The sequence below is a fragment of the Anarrhichthys ocellatus genome, unplaced genomic scaffold, assembly GCF_004355925.1.
Source record: "Anarrhichthys ocellatus isolate YVR2014 unplaced genomic scaffold, GSC_Weel_1.0 scaffold4, whole genome shotgun sequence".
Classification (NCBI taxonomy): Eukaryota; Metazoa; Chordata; class Actinopteri; order Perciformes; family Anarhichadidae; genus Anarrhichthys; species Anarrhichthys ocellatus.
The window spans coordinates 14,067,561-14,092,201 of NW_022280034.1; the positions used below are offsets into that span (position 1 = coordinate 14,067,561).

The following is a 24,641-nucleotide window of genomic DNA, read 5'->3' on the forward strand; positions in this document are numbered from 1 at the left end:
ACACACACACACACACACACACACACACACACACACACACACACACACAGTCTCCAGATATGGAGCCATTACTCTCCTTTATGCGTGAGAAACACTCTTGTAATGGCCATATTCTGCCTTTAACTTCACTCTGCATTAATCAAAGGAGAGTAGTGCGCAGACATAGGACGAGGGGAGAGGCACCAAATGGGGCAGGAGATGGCCGGAAAATCACAGTAGGAGCAGAGACATGTTGCAACTACAAAGAGATGGCTCCATTTGATGAAAAAGTGAGCTCTAATCTATAATCATTCGTTGCCACTGGGGTCATCGTTCATCATCCGAACCCTGCTGCGAGTACGAGCACAGGGGGACCTCTACGCATCACTTGGAGAACTTTTGGATTCAACTGCACGTCCAGTGGAAGAAAGACTTTCAGTGTGAGCACTATCCTAACTTGTGCAAAAGAATTTATGTTTCTGCTTTGTTTACATGAGGGGGAATCATTCAACATTATGCAGCATAGGATTGATGGTCTTGTTGTCCAAAGAATTATACTAACCTACAATTTGTGTCAGACAACATGAATCTACAGAGCTCTCAAACCATTCACCTGCACCGTCATCTACATATTAGAGGGGCAATGAATGAGTATGTAGCACTAGGTATCATTGAAATTGTTCTTTCAGTGATTGCAAGGACCCATGAATCATTGCACCCTCTCAATTCAGGCAACCAGACAAGGTATTGCTGGTATAAAGAGTGGAAATAGTCCTGAACATTGTTAATATACAAAATAGCCACTACATTAAATTTTCCGCCTCTTATCTGGATAGTCCAGACAAGAGATGCACGGACACTGACCCAAACAGCTGGAGCGGGTATCAGTGTAATGGGCCGCTCTGGTATTGGATTGCTAAAAAATGATCCCAGGCAAAGAGCTTATTAATTAAACACTGGTATCAGACTGGTACTCTGTATTGGCCGATACCCAAAGCCCAGGAATCAGGACTGAAAGAGCTGACTCGGTGCATCCCCAGCCAAGACATCCCTCTCCCCAGCAATGTCTTCCAGCTCTTCCTCTGGGATCCCAAGGCTTACCCAAACCAGATGATACATATAATCCCTCCAGCGCACCCTTATCGCATGTGCGGACCACCTCAACTCGCTCCTTTCAATGCAAAGGGAGAAGCGGATCTATTCCAAGGTCCTTACCCGGCCTTAGGGTTGAGCCCAGCCGAACTAGGGAGGAAACTAATTTTGGCCGCTCGGTCACTGCCCAAAGCTCATGACCATAGGTGGGGTCGGAAAGTAGATTGATCGCTTTGAGTTCAACGGTCTGGTCCAACGTGTACATTACTGCTAACGCACAAACCTATCTGTCGACCTCATGCTCCATTTTACTCTCACACATGGAGAAGACATCAATACAGTACTTTAACTCCTTGACTTGAGGCAGGGACTCGTGGACACCCGGAGGTGTGGTATAAATGAATCAACATTAAATAACTGCAGTTCTATCAAAGAAGGGAATACAGGGGGGATAAGTGGTGAACAGACAAGTCCGAGTGTGGTTGTTCTTACCCGGATGTTGTCGAAGGATGCTTTGTTGGTGACGTCATAGAGGAGGAGGAGAGCTGAGGAAAGAGAGAAGTAAAAACATTAGCAATGTTCCTGTACCTGACTGTTCCAACCACAATCAGTGATCTGATTTAGAGAGTCATTAGCAACCGATAATAGAATGCACATGTGCAACATGCTGGCGATTATCAATCCATACTTTACATATTCCCGAATAGCCACAGTGACTAATTTAACAAACACTGATCATAACCAGTGTCAGTGCCACGCTGCTGTGGGAATATCATAAAGCTTGACGAAGAGTGAGAAGAGCGCGAGGACCTGAGAATGAAATGGAAAACATGCAAGTGAACATGGCTCAAGGTTGTGATGAATCATGGCATCACACAACATAACAAGAGAAGTCTTCCTGTATTCTCATTCCAATTATCTTTCACAGCATCATTTGCTTTTCATCCTTAGCCTGTTAAATAACATGCTCTGTAATTCTGCCAGAGTTTGTCACAAGCAGCAAACCTGTGAAGCCATTTATTTTCAGTCTCCTTGTAGTTATATGAAAAGCTTTTCATCCAGCAACAGAGTTACTGTATCTATTAGCAATGACAAACAAACATTTGCATTGATTGCTGATGTTATTTCACGCCTACAGTATCAACGTCGCCTACACAGTAAAGACAGCAGCATGCCAAAACAATAATCAACAAAATGAAAGAAGCCTCTTCAGGACGGTTTTCTGTAACATGCTGTTTTTATGAGATTTTGCTTACAAATAGTAATGTTAGTTACTTATGGTAAATACTGCAGTACTGGGAGTGTGATTTCAAGCCCTTTCCCATTTGCCATTATGGTCTACAATGCAAGAAAGGAAGGTCAGTACCCCCATAAAAGCAAAAGACACTCGGAGCTAAGATCTCAAAATTTGCATTCGCAAGAAATCTTCAAAATTAAAAGATGTAAGATTTAGTTAGGCCATAGGCGACTGTCCGCACCAGAAAAACATCAGGATCGGTCATTGGTTCAAAGACATATTTTGGATTGCGTCATATAACTTAGTCACAATGGACAGTTTTTTTAAAGAAAAATTTGATGAAAAGCTGGTGTGCTATGCTAAAAGTGGGAAATGTAGCCTCAAGAGCAGAGATGAAGACCTACTGAGGTCTGGTAAGACATCTAAATGCATCCTGTCTCCTGCCAAACGTCAGCATTGGCTTCTTTGATCCATTACCATGACCTTTCCCTACCTGTGAGTAGCTACAGAAACTCAATGGGCATTGTTGCGAGATTGTTTTGTCAACTGTTGTTTCAAAGGTCAAGAATGGACTTTCACTCTTGAAGTCCTTCAAGTGCTCAGAGGACAGGAAATTAGAGTTTCTACAATTCCATGACAAATGGACAAATATGTGGTGATCCGATAGAAAGCTCTGGAACAACTACTGCATGGATCTCGTGTTAAGACTGTTGAGGTAGTTTCGGTTGCTTAAATCTGACCAAACCTTAACACTGAGGTGACAGATCAGAAATCTGTTGATGAATCTTTGCTGTAATGTTCATTTCATTAAGGTTTTGGAAGGCACAAACGTTTTTGTGATTTATATATGTGGACTTGTCTTTTGGTGCATATTCAGATCTTGGTGCAGCCCCAAGATTTATTTACATTGTAAGACACATGTATCCTATCTTTGTCGAGCACTGTGGGTATTTTAATGCCGATTTAGAGCTGGTGGAGCGTTGGGGAATGTATGCCCTGTTCGGATTATTTCATGCCATTATTTCATACCATAAAACAGTTTTTGCTCAGAACTGCGCCACTCTTTAGTCGCAAATTTGCAACAAATGATGTAAATGTGTTAAATAAATCAAAAGCACGACATGTCCTTTTGTTTGACCTTTGAAAGAAAAACTGCTAGCTGAGCAAAGTGCTGAGCACTACCATTGAACACAGCATTAGTATCACACATTAACCACCCATGTGAATTCTAATTACCTCCAAGTGTATCACGCTGCCATGCAGAATAATATCACCTCAGGTGTTTTTCAGCACAAGCTGGAGGGCGTGCGTCATAAAGCTCTGTCAGACAGAAAAACTCATTACACCTACCAGGGCAATTGTAACTCATCTTCTCAGCTGGATCAACTTTCACTCGGGATGATTAGCCCTAAGCTAATTACATCCACGGCACCATCTTCTCCTTTACTGACATCACTCCCCGTCCTCATTCCAACACAGTTTTCTAACCCCTACGTCTACTTCCTCTTCCCTCTCGGTCCTCTCCACCCCTCAACCGTGGCCGCATTTTCACCAATCTATTTTGGATTAAGCCCTCCATTTGTTTGTTTCTTCCAGCCAGACAAGTCCGTGAAGGGTGTTTAATGAGTTGTTATCACAGTGAGCGTGGCCCGGCTGTGTCAAACTGAGAAAACACATTGAGTAAAGAAAAAGAGACAGAGGGAGGGAGAGAGGGAGGGAGAGAGAGAGAGAGAGAGATGACCTGCCCCATGAGTTAATTTCCTCTCGCGTGGTTCTTGTGTTTATCACTCACCAGAAAATCTGAGTAAACCACAAAGAGTTGTTGTCTTTCACCCTCCCCTAATCCAATTACGTCGCACAAGCTAGACAATGCTAGGGAACTTTTCCACAGCAGTGGAGACGCAGAGGGTTTCGTCATTGCAGGCAGTTGCATTGTGGTTGCAAATCAGAACGTACGGGACAGACAGACAGTACTTTGAAAGACGGAAGAAGTCAAGCCCAAGGGCAGAGGGAGAGACAGAAGAATATAGAAGGCGGTGATGGTGAGAGAAGGACTGCAGGTAATGCAGACAGGCAGAGACAAGAAGGTGAGTAACATTAACCGTGCAAAGGGAGATAGACATATTGATGGATCGGCCTTTTAACCTCACCGGGAAACGGAGAGACGAGACCATCATGACAAAAGAATATGCTAATGAAAGAGGCTGACGGAGAATATAAAGTGCATTCCTCTAGAATTTAGTAATAATGGCTGTTTTAATAAATATATATATATAGATATATAAAAAACTTTTTTTCTTATGATCAAAAGCAGCACTGCAACAAACGAGATGCGTTTTCCTGAAACGCAACCAATTGTGCTACTAGTGGCTGTTCTGCGATAAGCAAAGGCGGCAGATCCAAACCACTTAAGGCCAGGTTGTTTGGTAGGTGACAGTGGAGAAACCAGCGTAAAGTAGATTATAAAAAAATATCACACCCAAAACCCAGCTCAGTGTTGCCAACTCTTTTCCAATGAAAGTAGCTGGCAGCACTAGCTCAAAAAGTCGCTAAATCGAGTGAGAAAGTAGGAAACACCCATCACTTTCGGCCTCCCTCCAAAGCCACACCCCCAATATTATCATTAAAAACGTAAACATATCAATGTGAACATAAACAACAAACATGACTATTGTTAGTACTCACAGATGTCAAGCTAGCCTCTTGTGGTGATGTGCAATGACTGCACAGGCAGAATAAGCGCAGGCAGTCAGTCCAATCAGGCATCCAATCATGTCATTCGGCCCAAACGATTGGCCGTTGTGTTTACATGCGTGTTTTGTTTACCTAGAATTTTTTTATATTTCTTTCACATTCAAATGTCTCAAGAATTAAAAGTGTATTGCTCTTTGAAAGGTTGTACTTGTATTATTCTATTCTATTATTTATTATATTAGATGCAACAAATGGTATTAAAATGACAGTAACATTGTTTATTCCAATTAATAAAAGTAGTTGTCATGGCCAGTGAAAATATTGTATTTATATTTTTGTTTGATATTGTGTTTTATGCTCCATGTTCCTGGAAACGGAACAACAAAACTTTCAACCCACATGTAACCCTCCAGCACACCAACACTACACACATTGACGCCTACAGGATTTGACTTTGTGAGCCACGACTCCCTTGACGATCAAAGCACCTGCAGGAAGCTCTGAGCAGGAAAGGTTGCAGTTTGATGGAGTGAAGTGATCCATAAAGAGCACTGCCATCCATCATCTTTAAGATGATAATCTGACTTTGGGTTTTACTGACTCTAAAATCATGTGGTCCAGAAGTACTTAACCACAACACGCAGCACAGTATCAGCCAGTTTCTACCTTTATATGACGGGCTGACAGCATAGAGAGAGGGAGTGATGGCATCCTAAACCAAAGGAGTATTACAGGCAAAAACAATATCACAGATTAACAAGAAATCACACAAAATGTGGAATATAGTAATATAGTTATTTCCATTTCGCTGCTTTAAATTTCTATTTCGCTAAATCTCCAGGGTGAAAAAGCTCTTTCCAATAGCTACATTCATTGGGAAATATGGATGGTTGGATGAAAGGAGTGATATCACTTTCATGTCTGTCCGCTACATATGAAGCTAAAGCCAAGTGATGGTTATCTTAGCTTAATAGCATAAAGACTGAGAGCAGGGGGCAAGAGATTAAAAAAGGTTAAATAATTAAATAATTGACCTATCAGAGCTTTTGAAGCTCCCTAATTTATATGCCCTGTGTTGTTTGTTTAAAACAAATAAAAACCGAAGTATAAAAAGGACATTATGGAGGCTTATTAGAGACACTATTTCTTGGACGGGCGCAGTGGCTTCCTGGAGTCTTGTCATTACCTTGAGGTTGTCAGGTAAGCAGCACTGGAGACTCAAAGAGAACTTTTCACAGTTAACACTGACTTCGGGAAATTATTTTTCGGGGATGGTGGTGAAGAAAGTCTGGAGGCTTGACGTCAAATATAGTTCTTAAAATCAAAATCGGAGGGTCAAAATTGCAATCGCTGCATCTCCTATGCCAGCATGAAACTCCCTGTAAAAAAAGACAAAGCGTGCAGTTTTTACAGAGGCATTTTTGAAAACAGAGCCAGGGTAGCTGTTTCACGCTGCTTCTATTATTTGTGCCACTCGATGCTAATAACCGGCTGGCACCTTCATATTTAGCATGCAGTGGTAGCTTTCATAAAGAAAGCAAATAAGTATATTTCCCAAAATGTCTATGGCTAACTAATCCTTTAAGTACTTTTAGCTGACAATACTTATGTACTTTTACTTCAGTAAAAAATGAAATGCAGTACTTTTTGTCTGTCTTATTGATAGCCCTTCTACTGTAAGCTACAACAGTTCGTCACAGTATTTTTAGTAAAGCATACGAGTGCTTCTTCTGCAGTTTGAGAGAAGTTCCCTATTGTGACAAACATAGAGTTGGGGTTTAGAGGTGACTTTTGCAGATCGACTCACATGGGCATTAAAACTGCTGCCAGAATACTTCTATCAACTTGCAAACAGCAGCTAAGTACCAAAAGTCCCTCGTCTGCTCCATTAGTACCTTGAAAATGAAAAACACACCTTGCTCCACAGTACATCTACTAATGAAAAGCCAGTGTTTGTGTGTGTGTGATATCTGACTGATGAGTTTCACTTTATGCCCTCAGGCAAGTTGCTGCCCCAGCATTGATGTCGCTGTATGAAAAAACGAGAGTGTGCATCGGAAATTGCTACCGGCGTCCCCGTCCTTCCATCACCTTCATTATTCCTGTGACAGCTCCAGCAGCAGTTGTCATTTCTACCTCTTCTGCTAGCTAAGCACGGCCCACAGGGCTCCACTCTACGGCCTCCATCTTAGAAAGGGGGCGGCTCAATCCCGACGACAAGCGATGACTAAACTCGCGAGGCGTAGTGACAGCTTAATGTTTGAAGCCAGTCCTTTTTGGATAAACGTTAAAGAGAACTGAACTGAAATGAACAGGTAAAGCATGCGGAATATCATAGCTGGATCAATATCTGAAGGCGATTAAGTGAGACGGATATTATACTGTATGGACAATTAGCTCAATGGGGAGTAGAAGCAGGGAGATACATTAGCGTGCACACACACCTCCTCTCAGCTCACTTCACACAGATGCCAGAGAATAAACCCTCAAAAATGCCTTTCTCTCTGACCTTGCACGTCCGTTTTAATAAGCAGGAAGCTAGAAAGGCGTGTGTGTCTGTGTGCGCATGAAAAAGACACAGAGAGAGCTCGATGACGGATCGCACAGCTCACGGCTAGTGGAGCAATACCTCCAATGTTTTGTTTCCAATCCCTCTTCTCCATCCATCTCCCTCCTTCCCTTTTCCTCTTCCCTCCATCTCTTCTTTTCCATCACTTTCCCTCACCCCTCCGCTCAGCTCTCCTCTGCCGCTGTCCATCCTCCCGCCTCAGAGGGGACAGGCTTCGCCCCCACAATCCTCCGCTGCCGCCGATTAAGGCCCTCCAGTCGCTCATTAGTGATGAAAGTACTGACCCAAGAAGATGGAATAGAGGGAATAAAAGATGATACAGGCAGCATGGGATGAGGCAGAGCAGGGCGGCGACATAATGAGGTAATGACACTGATTCGATATGCAGTTGATGTAGTCACTGTGAGACCCACAGTCACCATTTGTCACGACTTTTCTATCTTCTCCTGTCCTTTGCTCATTTCCGCCATGTGGGTGGCTTTGTGGCGTTCAGAGTCGACAACAGGTCGAAGCAAGAGGTGAGTAGCTATTATTAGTAGAGCGCTGCCCATTACGTGTGAAGTACCTGGACACAGCACAACCGCCTGGTTTTACCAGCCCCTGGTGATCGGTTTGAAATAGACTAGGAGTCTAACTAGGTTTTGGGACCACAGCTCCCATAATGCTTTGCGGAACGTTATCAGGATGATTAATTGCCATGGATTCTGTTAGCTGTGGGCTACATGTGACCTATATTAATTTGTATTGTGTCAATCTACATACAATGTATTCTGCCGCGACCCCCGTACCACGACGGTTCAGCATGAATACGCAAACCATTGCAGCCTTATACGACACCCACGAGTCTTAGACACCGCACACTAGCCAAACGACCTGGGAGCTGTAGTTGTAGAATCGTTATTGATTGCTGTTTTGTCTCGGTCTAGAATAATCAACAACTTAAGGTAGGGTGACTTTCCTATGCACCTGCCTAACTTCAAAAACAACACTTCCTTTATAGTTTCACTTTGAAGAAATTAATGAGCGGTTCGAATCCCCACTTGGCTTAGAATATAGACAGAAAACCTCAAGGAATACCTCCCCTTTCTTTTTCACAATAGGATAAAAGAAACCCTCTGTGAGGATATCCACTTAGTTACAGACGCTGGTGGAACTGAAGCTATCTAAGGGAGAGGGAGTCGGATGCCGACTCCGATGGAGGCCATTAATAGGGAAACAAAGCAGCCAAAGCTCCTCGTTCTGAGATACACAGCGCGGGGCAACCCTTTTAATCCTATACACCACCATTTGAAGCATCCACGTGTAAGGCAGGCATTTCTTGTGCTGTGAAATGTATTAACTCGGTTTCTTAACATTCATCATGTTTTTTTTACTTCCTGCGATAATGGTAATGGTAAAAGGACATTAGAGGAGTTTAATTTCAAGCTGAAAGGTCCATCCCTTGAACATGTGGTGTATCTATGTCAGAAAGTGACTGCTCTCACAGAGGGGATGGTGGAGACAGGCTGTTCACTTGGTGATTCCTTACAAATAAAATTGTTTCAAAACTATACTTTAAGGAACACATTAAGTAGCACATCATTGGTCATGAAGGATAAGTGCATGAAGGGGCTGGATTAAAGCTGCTCACCTTCTTCTTTTACCTGAGAGCGCTCTTGACAACCTTGAACTCCTCCTGTACTCTTTATAGGGTGCAGCCTTCTATTGAGGCCGAATGCCACTTCATTACAGGGCGAGCTTCCATTAAAAGCTCTATAATGATTTCTCTCCATCCTATAATGTCTCCTGCTCTCTTTCTCTATACGTTGGGGGATTCGTCCAGCAGTTGCCTTTTGTTTTTGTTTTTTGGCTCCCAGCCTCAGCCAGCCTGGAGAGCTAAAGACAGGTGGTTTGCATATTTGAACATGTTTCCTTTAGTGATTTGATAGATAAAATGTATCTTTCATAATATTTCCTTCATCTTTTACCTTGTCCCACTCAATCTCTCAATATCCTCTCTCTTATTTTACATCTCTGTCCCTCCCTTTCCCGTCTGTTCCCCTTCATTACCTGTCTCCCCCACTGGGTCTGCTTTTCCTCTTTTTGAACAGCCTGTGGTTTGGCTCCATGCTGTTGGAATGGCAAACTGTCAGCTCCATTGGGGAAGGGGGGGGGGGGGGGAAGGGGGGTTCTGGACCTACGTGGCGCCCTGTACACCAGATGGGCCAACAACCAGCTTATTTGCATTCACTGTCCAGATCGTCTTACTTTCTCATTAAGGGTTTGATGACAGCAGAGATTGGGGCCAAAGCTGGAAGAAAATAGTAGCTGCAATAGCTGGTTTAGGGCAAAGTATCAATTTGGGATATCATTAAATGCTTTTTACATTACTGTAACATTTGAACGCTTCCGAGGTTGTCAGCTGCAGTTTCCACTCATGCATAGTGTCTTTTCAAAATAAACTTCACAGGAAGTTAGGTTTAGGCAACAAAACCACTAAATTAGGTTTAGGAAAAAGAGCGTGGTTGACGTTAACTTTACGAATGACTCATGTGACTCACAGCACAATCGACTCACGCGACATCAACGTCAACGTTTCTTTTTAGTTTCGCATGTGACGCTGAGCGGACTATCTTGCTCTTTATAATCCTACAGCTGTGTGTCGTAGGTCATCCCTCACTGAACAGGAAAAGTGAGTGTGTGCACAATGTATGACCTAATTAGGTCAAAGTTAAATCACAAACTCGGTGTGGAACCTTTGCTGAACATTTACAACAAACAGCGTGGATTGTCATTTTGACATTTGCTTTGGTTTTTGACTTGCGTGATGGACTTCTCCTGCTTGCCCCCTCATGACTTTGTTTTAGCATTTCAAGATCTAAGCGATTAACAGGTTGTGTTAAGTGGCAATATTACTAATATTAATAACAAGATAAAGATTTCAGGAAGCTGGAATTGCCAAGAAACTTCTTAAATAGCCAAACATGTATCTTTGCTGCCAGACTTTCTGCACTGCGGTGTTTTTATTATACTCGCTCTCTGCATCAGATGATTCATGCCAGGTATGACTTATGAAATATGCTGTGTTTACATCCGCCTCCAACCGAGAGAAAGAGCCCGCTAAGCAGACGTGTATTCATAAGAAAGGACTACGAGTTATGACTCATTTGAAGAATATGCTTTTTTAGCTTGAGTCGTGACATCACCGGCAGTCTGGAGACGTTCCTGTTGCTGGCAGGCCGCTCACTTGACATTGTCATTGAGACTTGTGGACACTTTTTTTCGGCTTTGCACCGTATGCGCTCAGATCTTTTTCTCAACTAATAGCAGATGGCGGTGGAGCCGTTCGGTGGCAGAGAGAACGGAGAGTACTCGCTCGGCTACTGTTTCAAGTGGAGATGAAAAAGAATGATAAATACCAAGAACAACTTGAATCTACATAATTAGTGAGGGAAAAACTGCACCATGCCACACACTCACATGGATCGATGAATAATTTACTAATAATAACTACGGACTTTAACCTCCTTGCAAGTATTTAAATGATGAATTTTTGGCAGTGTTTGTGTCCAAAATGGATGTGTCATGCTTTGGAATATAGATTTAATGTCGAGGCACAGCAATCGCTTAGTCTTTTTTTCAAGACATCGGACTCGCTCACTTCTACCTGTCGATGCTGAGAAACGCGCCAGAGTCCTCTGACTGTCGGATCTTTACATTTCAATGTCGGAGTCACGGACAAACCCATCCATTAGTTCACAGGAATTGACTGCTTTCGTGACAGCTGCATTGGGGCTGCTTCTCCTCGCCTGGTCCTGCCCGTCAGACCGAATGGGCTTTATTTAAAAGTCAGTAACAGACGGACAAATCGGAGGAGCTGGTTCGGGGCTCCCTGGGTGCCTTGTTAAAGATCACCGAGGGTAAACTGTTGACAGAACGGAATAACACCGGGCAACTGGCCAGCTACACTCACTCACTCACTCACTCTCACACACACACACACACACACACACACACAGCAGTTACAGAGTTACAGATAACGTGAAAACACATTCTATACATGTGCATACCCATTTAAACACAAACATGTACACACACACACATGCAGACACACACGTAAAGATATTTATCATACATAAAGATAAAACCATCTGTTACATTGCTATTTTGTATGAGCCGAATGGTTTTCGTGTTTGAGATAATACATGTAGCTACAGCAGCGTGTGTGTGTGTGTGTTCCACAACACCTGCTCATTGAGGTTGGCCCTGAGGCATACTGCTATCTGTACTCAGCGGGGTTGTTTTGTGATATTGCTGCTACACACACACACACACACACACATACAAACTCACACAGACACACGGGAATAGCTCATAGCTGTACATCCCCCCCCCGCTGTGTGAGAGGCTGGCTCATTTTCCCACCCAGTGGTTAGCCTTTCTGCACTTCACAGAGCCTCTGGTGTATGCCTGCCTGCACACACACACACACACACACACACACACACACACACACACACACACACACACACAAGTCCATCAAATCAGTTGCAACTTGGGTGTTTATTTTGCTACAGCGAGACTGTCGATGTCAATCACACGTTTGAAGTAAACAAGAGATCTGAGACATAAGTCGAAGCAGCTTGGCGGTGTCAGGAGGAAGTAGAGAGTAGAGGGGAGGATGTCAGTCACAATCAAAGAGGCTCACAGAAACCAACACAGAGGAATCCTACCGTTAGCATCGCGGTAGTAAGCGTGTGTGACACTCCGGAAACGCTCCTGTCCAGCAGTGTCCCAAATCTAAAAAGGAAAAACAAGAGGACATCTTTATCATCATCATCACCATCAGTCACCATGACATTGAGAACCAGCTGTTATTTGATTTGCTACAACGGCATTGTCCGAGCAATTAGCAACGGTAACAACCCATTTCTCGACATGCTGAAGCACCTTTCTCACTTCCAACTCGTCAAATACAGCAGTTTTTAGTCTCTAAACTATGATGCTCTAGGCACCCCTCAGTTTGACATGTGTCAATTACATGCATACACCTTTCAAAACATATTCTTTTATTCTTATAGATTGTGTTTTGGGTTAAAATAAGTACGTTTGTTACGTAGTTAAGAAGGCTACGTTACGTACGCAACACAGAAACGTTTACGTAGGCCTAATGATAATAAGGGGTATTTACTGGCGTATTTTATATCGTAGAACAAAATGTTGAAATCTTTGTTCGGCAAAGACCTTATTTCAGGCATATACCCAAAAGCCATTAAAATAAAAACATTGACTTTGAGGGAACTAGAGCTTCAAAAATGTTGACTTATTTCCATGTTTTAGGACTAACTCCTGCAGCGCTCTATAATTACAGCCATGTCGAGCGTCATCGTTTGACAGGTAAGGCCTCTGACCAAGTTGCCGTATTGGATTTGATGAGTTTGGAGTGAGAACGGGCTGGCTAAAGAGGTGTGTATGGAGACTGAGTTTGAGTGACTTGGCATTTAACATGGGAGGTGTTGCCTTTTTTTTAGCCTTTCAAAAATAAAAAAAGGTGAGAAACCAACAGTGTAAGGAAAATATTTGAGTGTGTGTTGAACATACACAATGTAAGAATGTAAGCTCAGCAGCCAAGTAGACCAAAACAACACTCTGACCTTACATTTTTCCTTATCGTACTTACAACACTGCAACACTAACACCTGTGCTTTGTTAATTTCATTATTTCACATAGGCAGATTCATGACACAGATAATGACACTGACAATGATCACTGGACGTTTAAAAGGCATTTACATTTTTATCTGACCCCCCATTGTATTCCTTTAAGCTACACGCTATTTCTCTCTCCCTTCCCCTTTCTCACAGGATCTTTGTCACATTTTACATTTAAGTTCAGGTCTTTTGTTCTAATCTGGGAATCATTTAAGACAGAATATTACAGTTAGTACAACTTTACAATTAATTAAGTCATCCTAAGAGAATGCGTCCTAAAACAAAGTCAAGGACAAAGGCATAAAACATGGCCAGCAAATGGTAAAGAGGACATTTTCCCAAAAAAATGCAGATGCTGCAGTGCTGATGCAGATTATTTTATCACGTCACACAGCTCTGCAGGTCACCTCAGCTCTACGGACAGTTTTAGCATCTTTGAGCTCATTGTTTTGGTTTCACGGCCCTCAACTTTAATATTTCGACTCTTTGATGCCCTCATTGGTTTCCAGATGAAGCAGGCAACTGAAAATGTTCAGCTAAATCCACAGTGTGCAACCTGTTCTGTTAGTGATTATCTGGTGAACATAGTGGAGCAAAACTGGACCTGTGCAGGACTCTGCTGTAATGTTCTAATTTAATTTCTGTTTCACAATTTCTAAGAAGTTAAAAAATGGGCCTGCAACTTTCATTCAACTCGTTCCTGGGAAATCAGCTGAAATATCACATTCGACAGATATGACTGATGGATGAACACCGATCCATTAAAGATGAGGAAGATGCAGAGAGCGAGAGCACGAGCATTGTGTAATTAAGGTGAAAAACCCATCAGACAGTATCTAATGCTGTTTTTGAACGACGAGGATTCACCGGCATCTCTCTCTGTCTCTTGCTGATAACTTCCAGGCCTGGTAATCTGATGGGAAGTCTGTTATTCCCCCTCGTGTCTTCAGTCAGGCAGAGCAGCGGGCTAATTGACTGATAGAGATTAACTCAGGCCTCATTAAGTCATCGTTTCCTTCGTCTTGGCCCTCCCACGGCAGGCAGTGAAGATGTATGGGAGGTATGTGTGCCTTGGGAAACAGTCGCTGGTGATTTGTTTTTCAAAAAAGAACGCACAAGTTCATAACTTTGACTAAATGAAAGCCGATGAAGACAAAAAGATTCAAAGAGATATATTGTTCTTACCTGCAGTTTGACTTTCACGGCATCAATGCTCATTACTTTATTCTGAAAGACAAGAGAAAACATGATTAAAAAAAAAAAAACTTTAGAAACTTTAGAAAGCAAGGGAACAGGAACAGAAAAGTGATAAAGACACTTGACACAGATGATTAAAAACAGCTATTCAAAACATTACAGAGGCATCACAACCAGATAAAATAACGATGCTTTCAAGGGCTGCCGACGGGGAACACTCTTTTCTAAAGGAAATAGAGTTTGGAATGGATATAGCTTACTGTCTAGGGTTCTATGCAAATGAGCACGCACGCACGCACGCACGCACACACACACACACACACACACACACACACACACACACACACACACCTTTTGTTTTGAGGAAGACCTTTGTTTCAGGGAGTTGCATCATTTACCAACACCGTAGCTGCCAAGCAGTTACGCATAGTGTGCACGTACGCGCACACACACACACACACACGCACACGCACACACACACACACACACACACACAAAATAGCATTCCAATACCTCTGTGATATCTTTTCATGGGGAAAATAATTGGTCGTATGGACCTTTTCAAAATGACACCAACTTGACCGTCACCAGTTGAAGCAGCTAATCTATTTTACCAAATAGAGGGCAGATCTAACTTTGCCATCTATCATTACACGGCATGTGATGCGATTGGCAAACAAGATTGATGAGCACAAAGCCTCGGTCAGGACCCGGTGGGAATATCAACAGCCCTGTGTTTTCACAGAGAGACAGGTTTAAACTGGTGCAAGCGCGAAACACGTGTGTCTCTGCATTTTAAACGAGTTTTGTTATCCTGTTGTGAAATCCGACGCACATCGCTGTCCGTTACTGGCTTGCTGGGATGCTGTTGCTGCCTGCGTCTGTGCCTTGATGAGGATGATGATCCCTGGACGCATTACAGATTTGCTTTATCCTGACAGTCATCCGATATCTGCCTCTCAGGATGAAGCAGATCAGGCTGGCAGAATTTCTGCATGCAGATGCTAACGCTGCATACACTGTTCCTTGGAGGATTAGACCAGAGATTTGCAATTCAGTCACATGCTCTGAGGTCTCTGTTGGGCAGAGGATGAAGATCTCGGGGGAACTACGTACGCAGAATCAAGTTCAAGTTAGAGTGATACTCGCCATCTTAACAGTTTGGAGGTTGCTTTCTTTTCTAGTCCTAAAATGCACAACTATAAAGACACGTTTTTTTAAAAAAATCTAAAGTACATGGTATCTCGCAGGCTGTATATAAGAAGTGGATGTATTCACAGTGATGACAACCAATGGTCTGTAGACTGCTGTTTTGAGGTCTCTAGTTTGGCCTTTTGGCCGTCGCCATCTTAGTTTTTGGCTGTCACCAATCTTCGCTTTTTGCAATTAGAAGTGATACAAGAAGGTGGAACTTAGTACAATCGAACGCTGAATGAACACATTCCTAGGCAACCAAAATGTTACAATCACTGTTTATGAACTGAAAACACACTGTGAAAGGGTTAAAGTGGTAAGACGAAAACAACGACAACTCTGACCTGTCAATCACAAGGTAGCCCCATCCTAAAACATACTCTGCTTTATGGTCTATTTTACTGGGACCATCATTTACTAAATGAACATCATGCTGTGTTGAAGAAGACTTAAAACTAGAGATTAAGACCATAAACTTATGTTTAAAATGATTACTGAGGTAGTAAATCAAGTGAGAAGTAGAGTAAGTTTCTCATAGTCTTCTATACGATCGGACTTCGTTTGGCAACCAGAGGAGTCGCCCCCTGCTGGCCTGTAGAAAGAATGCAAGTTTAGGTCACTTCCGCAATGGCCTCCCTTTTCAGACCTGGAGGTTAACCACTGTGTTATCCACACTCAAATGACTCAACAGTTTAAAACGTCTGCATGTTTGTCCCCCCCTGGACCCATTAATGCGAATACAATAACTTTTTTGCAGATTTTGTACTTAAGTTGCTCTCATACTCATATACCCTGACACCAGTGCCGAGGATACAGTGTGCACATCTTGGGAACAGAAACTATGGTAAAAAGGCTTAGCATTTTCTCTTAGAGTTGAGTGTTAACAAGCCGACCAATAGTCCATTACTGTCCAGCCCCCCTGCGACCCTGAATAGGATAAGTGGTTACGGATAATGGATGGATGGAAGGAAGTCTTTTTTTTCCTCTAAGTGAAGAACCCGTTACAACAAGTAAGATGAATGTGACATGAATTGAAGTTTATAGTTCACTCTCTCCAAAAGTGAAGGTTGGTCAGACAACTGCATCAAAATCCCAGATGAAAATCTTTTGGGGTCTGGAGACACCTGATCTGTTGGCCCATACTCAGCAGAGAAATTTAAGTTATGATTGCTTTTCACTCGCAGTTGAAAAAGCCTTTTTTTTTTTTTAATTGAGGTGGCATCTCCTCTCAAACCCAACTACCCACAGTGGGCAGGTCAGACAAAAAGAAGACCTCGGCATGAAAGAAAGCAAGTGAACTCGTGATAGAAGCAGCTGAATATTGTAGGAGGAGGGTACAGTGGGAGGCAGTCTACGTTAAAAAGCATGTCAACATACACGCACGTAACACGCAAAATTGCATTCCATCAAACTGAATTGAATAACTGCTGGCTAGGTTGAGGTGGACTATATTAAAACCCGAGTACCAAATCACAGGCTGGAGCGACCCTGCAGGCAAGTGGCTCAGCACAGAGTGTGCGTGTGAAAATAAGGCAATCACAAGAGCAAATAAAGCCTAAATTATTTGGTCACCCTGTTGAATGATGCATCACCTGCTCCAAAAGTTCCTTTAGGTTTGCATCCAGTTCTCTGCCTTCAAATCAAATTGTAGATCCAGAGGGTGTGTTGGTGGGTTTGAAGCCTTGAGCAATTGGCCCAATCGCAGGCAATGTACTTTCCCTCATTCTTAATGCATTTCATCCATATTGCATGGGGCACAGTGAATTACAGTTGGTTTACCTTACAAATGGGGAAACACTTAACATCTTCGAAGAAGCATTTGCTGCATGTTTACTGCAATATAAGCCTTGAAAGAGTAACTGCCCAAGGGCAGCCTCTGGAAACAAACAATTAGGTTTTGCAGCGCAGAAAAGTATATGCCCATAGAAGCTCAGGAGAAGTCTTTTATGATGGATGTTGAGAGAGGGTTACAGATTATAACGTTAGTTACTGTAGCAATCTGAGACACTCCCTCATTTCTGAGCAGCTCAATGAAATACATGTTATTACATGTAAGAAGGATGCTCCATCAATGGCTTTTCTAGCCTAACCCAGCACCAAAACTCAAGAGTTGCAATGCATAACGTTTTTTTAATTTTTCTCTATAAGCCTAAGGTTGCTTTCAGACGGACACCAGCCCTGCTTGAAAATCACAGTCACTCCGCCAAGGCCACTGAGTGCAACAGCATTAAGGGTTCTCCAACAAAAAAGTTGACTTTTGATAAAACAGGAGACTTTCTTCCCAAGCAGAAGACAGTATCAACTGTTCCAGCAAGTGCCCCAAAATGGCAAGTTTGCATTCAAGTGACAAAGCCCTCAAGCAGCCGTTGGAATCATGAGTAGACAAAATATTGGACTTCAACACAGGAAACCTCTGTTGGTTTAATTTTCCGGCAGACCGTCAACCCTGGTTTCTCTAATCAACCTCGTCTTCGAACCTTAACCAAGCATTTGGTATTACAACCGTGACAACGAAGCTTCCCTTTAACTAAAGTAACTTTAATCCAAACCACGAGTAATTTTTGTGCCTTAACTTGACCAAACCTTAACCGCACCACTCGTATCATAAAAAAAGATTTTTTTTGGAAGGTACTGACAATGTCTGTCGTCCTGCCGACAGATCAGAAAAAGCCTCTTTGTCCCTCGAGAGGGCGAGGACAAAAACACATTTTGTCATTTAATGTGGAGGACTTAATACGTGCAAGCACAATTCCAGCTGGATCACTTCGTAACGTGAACGGCATATTTCTACTAAATAAAATATCTGTCGTTGTCGTCATAACTTTCCAGAGCTGCAAAATACTTCCTGATTAAATTGTAAACTGCTTTGAAGTGTTTTTGCATTTGACTTACTAGATCCTTTTACATCTCACCGGGGACCTGACCACACGCCCATACCAACACAGCCCTTTGGCTTTATTATTACAGGGCTGCAGTGTTCAGTGGTCTGAACTGAGTGCTTGAATTCCCTTCCATCAATCAACTACAAGGCCATGACCATGGGTCAGACCAAAACTGCAGGCCACCAATTTTGCAGTCTCTTCCCCAATGGGGCCAGGAGGTTAAAGCCACTTAGTCTTAGCCTTGCTGACCTCATAGTGTGCCACAACCAGGCCCTCACAACATCCCATGTCTGACTGTCTCCCAAAGAGGGAATATGTGTCCGATAGAAGTGTCTGAGGAGAGCACAGGTCAAGAAAAAGACCCGCTTAACACTTAAACCCTGAACTACCACCAAGGAAGCATTACTCACAGCCAGCACATTGGGCAACAACTATTTCCTGGGTTCAACTGTCCTGATTCTTCATTGGGGAACTTATCGGGATCTGATACAACAATTTCTTTTTTTTCCATACAACTAGAAATAATAACCACGTTGTACATTACCCATATGTGTAATGAAAAAAGAGGAAGCTGAAGTTGAAAAGCAAATGAAACACTGGGTGAGATTTACAGGTGCAGCCATTCCAAAACCATTTGCTATTCAGCTGCTAGGAGCGAATATTTCAGGGCCATTATAAGTGAACAGAAATGGTTATTCTGACTCACTGGTAGTTTGTTGAATTACGCAGGTTTTTGTGGGTTCTTTTTATGTAGGAGTCAACTGAGATGTCTGTGTTAAAGTCTGATGGAAGCAGGGCTAACAGGGGTCGATGATGGAGTGCTACAGGGACACAAAAGTGTTACTAGTGTTGTACTTTCCACCGGCGTAAAGATGTTAGCGGCACTGTGTGTAGGCTGGGTGTTTATATAACTGTGAGTCCACACAACACCATCCGGCAGAATGTTTCAGCTTTGATGTGAAATCTGTCAGCTCTCTGTGAGGAGCAGATGAAGATAGGAGAAGGCTTTGTGTAGAAATTAAAAAATTATAGGAAATAATGCTCCATGTGTTATATTTTTCTCGTTATACTTGAGATCAGAGACCTCCTCATATGATTTGTGTTGTCTTCGAATATTTTTTTAAATTCCTGTTTGACATAGTCAACAGGCAACCTGTAAATAAAGTTTGATTTGACTTACAACAACACAAACCGTTACACATTAAAAATAATAGTGATCTCCAGCTTAATGTGGCATTTACACTGAATCTAAAGGCTCATACCTGTGTCATACTGTGTTGCTGATCTGGAAAAACAAACAAGAGGCTGGGCATTTGTTTTACATACAAGGACACATATGTGAACCAACACACCTGTACTCATGTAGACATAAACCCCCACACACACACACACACACACACACAAAACAAAGATGTGGGCGTCTCAGAGCAGGAATCCAGTCCTGAATAGCCCTAAAATTCTAAAAAATATTAACTTTATTAGCCCAGGAAATGACTCTTATTGTACTTCTGATATAAAAATTAGTCCTAACCTGTTAGAAGTCGATTGTGTGTCAATACCAACAATTTGGCGAGTGAGAGTCAATCTTTGATAATTCTTAATGCGCCTCAGATAACACAGATCTATTAATTTCCACAAGCTGCATTTATATAAATCATAGTTTAAATATGTATCCATTGCTGTAAGTGCTGATGGCAGAGTGAAAATAGTTGACAGATATATTGTTAGCGATGGTAGTGAGTGGCTCTAGGAATGGCAATGTCTGTCTTCTGGCCCAGACTGAAATATGTCAACAAACATTTGATGGGTTGCGTTGAAATTTCATACACCAATTCCTGGTCTTTGTATCTACATTGATTGATCAAGGGTCCCAGTCTCCCAACAGGCAGATGCACTCGCTATATGGGGCGGGAAAATTAAATCAATATAAATCAATCTTATGTCAAACTCTGAAATATGAGTATTTTAAGCCCAAGTTTAATTTTCAGCACAAATACTGAGATGTTGGATAAATCCGGGCCCAGGTCCACACCATCTTTGTCCAGTGCTTCTGAAAATGGTGGAATTCCATCTTTGCATGCACAAACAACTCACACACTTGTCATCACTAGGAACTTAAATCAAAGTTAAAATTCAAACTTTGTGAAGACTCATACCTCCAGCTGGATTTCCCACACAGACATCCCCGGCCTCTTGCTATTGCCCTCTCATATAAGCAGCAACCTGCATTGCTGCTCGATAATGATTTTTCAATAACCCGATGCTCCACTTCCATCTCATTTACTCTCTTATCCCCACTCTTTTTCTCATTGTACCCTCGACCTCTTCACTTACTTCGTCTGTTTTTACTCTCCCTCTCGTCTCGATCCCCTTATATTAATAACGAGGTCTGTCAGAGCTGCTCAATAACCAAAGTAATAAAAGTAGAGACCAGCTGAGAGAAGGACGTCTGAGTTAAAAAAAATAAGAAGAAGAAATTCAAACACATTAAAGGTTGAAAATAAAGAGTTTACCGTGTGTGATTTTGAGAGCTTCTCTCTCTTTCTCTCCCCGTCTACAATATCAACAGACATCTGTTACACCAGAAAACTACAGTCTTCCAGCCATTTTAGGAAGAACATCCACCTAACTCAGATAATAACAAGCTGACAAAAACACAGAGAGTTAAGTGTGAGCTCAAGGATGACTGCGGTCCAGCCTACACACCTTGAACCACATCCAAATTAGATTACACTAATGTGGGTCAAAGCGAGCCAGCTCATTACAATGAAAAGGATTCATTGAGGATTGTAGCTCATTGAGTTGTCGCCTCAATTTAAGCCTGTCAGAGGTGCTTGTACTATACTTGGTTATGCCTATTTTACGCTAAACGTTAACATTTACTACATTTCAGAGGCAATTATTAAACTCTTTACTCCACTTCTTTTATCTAAAAGCTACATACTAACTAGTTTATAATTTTACAGGTCATACAAAATATATGATAAGCTTATAAAATAGAATACACTGTTACAAATTAGGGGTGCATGGTGGTGTAGTGGCTCGAACTGTCACCTCACAGCAGATTCCCGGGCTGGACGGCCCTTCTTTGTGGAGTTTGCATGTTCTCCCCGTGTCAGCGTGGGTTTTCTCCGGGTTCTCCGGCTTCCTCCCACAGTCCAAAGAGTAATTGATGACTCTAAATTGCCCGTAGGTGTGAATGTGAGCGTGAATGGTTGTCTGTCTCTACAGTCTGGTGACCTGTCCAGTGTGAACCTTGCCTTCGCCCAATGTCAGCTGGGAGCTGGAGCCGCGCTGATCACAGCAAGCATGAAACAGGTTTAAGCCCTGCAAACTTCAAACCACTTTTGTTGGGCCCAAAGCCGCCATGCAGACAGTCTATCATGCAGTGTTTGGTTTAAATGTCTTCTGAACGCTGCGCGCATTTCCCTTTGGCACTTCGTCCCAAAAATACAAGAACACGCTTCAATCGGGAGCTGAGAGAATCAATGCTGAAAGCTGACACAAAAAGGTCTGAAGTCATAATATTGAAGGTGTGTGTGTGTGTGTGTGTTAGCTGATAAGCACGGAGGCAGTTAAGTGGAAGATCGTGGAATGGGCTTTGACAGACTGAATTCAATTTTCTTGGGTGTTGTGCAGAGTAGACACCCACACATTGCATCTCACTTGCGCGCACACACACACAAATACACTAATGTACGTGCAAACGACAGTAAGGAAGACCGACGCACACATATTCGGCGACAGCCACACATACTGAACAATTATTAAAACACAAAGACAAAAGCACTTGATAGTTACAGGGACAACAAGACAACACACAGATATACGGGCTGAGAATAAACACACATGCCACATTACCGCAACGTCCACATTTCCACGCTGTCTTCTGTTAAATAAAGGTTAACATCCAACCTTAAAAGGATCTTTAAAAAAATAACCACACAATGTTGAGCTATTGACAAAAGACCATCAATATTCATCAGCAGCTTTAAGCATCAAACAGCTCTAAGCTAACTGTCAATCAGGCTGCCTGAACAGCACCTACTTTGAATACATATGGGTAATCAGGACCCATAAGAAGTCATTCAAATGTCTTTTTAAAGGAAAAAATTACCTGAAACTGTTGATAATGTCACGTTTTACCATATGATGTTATCATATCCATAACATGCTTTGTATAACAGTAAAGGGAAACATTGGAACAGTTGCTGCTACAGTGTAACATGTATTCAGCCATTCACAACAGAGTGCCCGCAGTGAGGTTTGAACACCAGAAATATCAACAACCGACGGAGTAGGCTAATATCAGTTGACTCGCTGGTATCGATCGATCCATTACAAATGCTGCACTAATGCTGTGGCACAGTGTGTGTCGGCCTCTCTGACACATCAGATGTGCCACAACCAAGTGCGCTAAAGTGTTACAACAACAAAGACCAACACAAGGAGCGACGACGGAGAAACATCTTGAGGTCAGGAGCAGTGTGGCAGATTTAAGGACACCTTGTCCACACCGGCTCCATCGCGAAACGGCTCATCGGCACCCGGAGTCTTGCCTTCACAGTGAGGTTGCCAGGCAACTAGAGGAAACTCCAGAAAGTGGCTGTGCCAGGCCGAGAAATAGTCCCGCACACAAACCCCTGTTAAACTACAGCGTATCATTTTTACACATCGGTGTTTGTACAGGTTGAATAAAATGAGACGTTAATTAGTGAGCTTTAGAGGTGCTGGTATGTGGATTTTATTACCTTTGGACGAAGGTACAGGAGGCTAGCTGCTTCTACATGCTAAGCTAAGCTAACCAGCTGCTGGCTCCAGCTTTATATTTACCTTACAAACATGATACTAGTATCTCTTTTCTCATCATCAACTATCGGCAAATAAGTGAACAAGAGTAATTCCCAAAATGTTGAACCATTCTTTTAAGATCTCTATCAACATCGACTGTACATTGGATGCGTTCATTCAGCAGTATTGAGCACGAGAAGCAGCTCCCACACCCCAATGCAAACTGTATTATAATTAATCTTCTGCTTATTTTCTCTTTTCATCTATTAATTGGTCTAAATTACATTAATTGGTCCAAATTGATGTTGACAGTCAAAAATACCAAAATAAATGAAAAAAACAAAGAATTTTGTCATTTTGTTTTAAAAATGACTTAAAAGATATATGTATATATGGCGGATATATTTTATTTATTTAAAACCTGACAGGCCATCTGCCTTTTCATGTTCCCTGCCCTCGCTGATTACTTTTAAGCAATGTTGCTGCGTTGCAAGATCTGTGCAATTAGCGCACAGTGTGATTAATACTGATGGGAATAGGGTCCAAAGCATGAAAATAAAAAAAGCCCTAAGTTGTAATAAACCCACCTATGTTATTTTATTTGAATTAACTCAAAATAATCATAAACTCTAATGAGCGAAGCCAGAGGTTTAGAACTTCAACGATGCGCTGTCAAATAAATATATAGCATAGAAAAACAGCCAGGTGCCTTTCTGGCAAAGCAGCAGATCTGACAAACTTTAAAGACACATTAAAAAAAAAAAAAGTGTCAGCATGTGGCTTCTAGTTGCTGTTAGTTTTCTCCCTTCATGGCTTCTACTTCACTACCGGGAGGAAAACAGTGAAACTGCCAGCAAACTCTATCAAAAAGCTTTTAAGACACACAAACACCTTCACATTACCCATGCATATCTCAACAGTGTCTAACACTGTCTAATTAGTGCTGACTTAATGAGAGTTCATTATTTAGGCATGCTGGCTCTTCAAGTTTTGGGGAAGGAAATGAGGGCTCAGGCAAAAAATGAAGAGAAAACCTTGAGTGGTTTAACGAGAGATGAATACAGAAACTACTGTAGCAACGTGTGTGACAATGACGGATGTCGTCTATAGGGGTTACTGAAATCAAAAGTTTAGAAATAAAAGAAAGTAATTTCCTCTCGCTGGCCTTGGGTTCAAATAAAGCACTGTAGCATGAACACACACTTTTCCCATCTGTCAAAGAAGCCGGCCCTGCACCGAAATATAGTTAATGAAGGACCTCTTTAACTGTCGAGAGCAAAATGAAATCAATGAATCTCTGGTTTCTTACACACTG

General features: G+C 42.2%; 1 protein-coding gene across 1 annotated transcript in view; it reads right to left on the reverse strand.

Moving 5' to 3' along the window:
- Positions 1–24,641, reverse strand: part of rab26 (RAB26, member RAS oncogene family) — a 70,876-nt gene that overhangs the window by 26,866 nt on the left and 19,369 nt on the right. The window contains exons 3-5 of the mRNA XM_031842633.1: positions 14,448–14,489; positions 12,284–12,350; positions 1,564–1,616 (exon numbers count right to left, since the gene is read on the reverse strand). Coding sequence (XP_031698493.1) covers positions 1,564–1,616; positions 12,284–12,350; positions 14,448–14,489 — 162 coding nt within the window. The remainder of the gene's footprint in view (positions 1–1,563; positions 1,617–12,283; positions 12,351–14,447; positions 14,490–24,641) is intronic.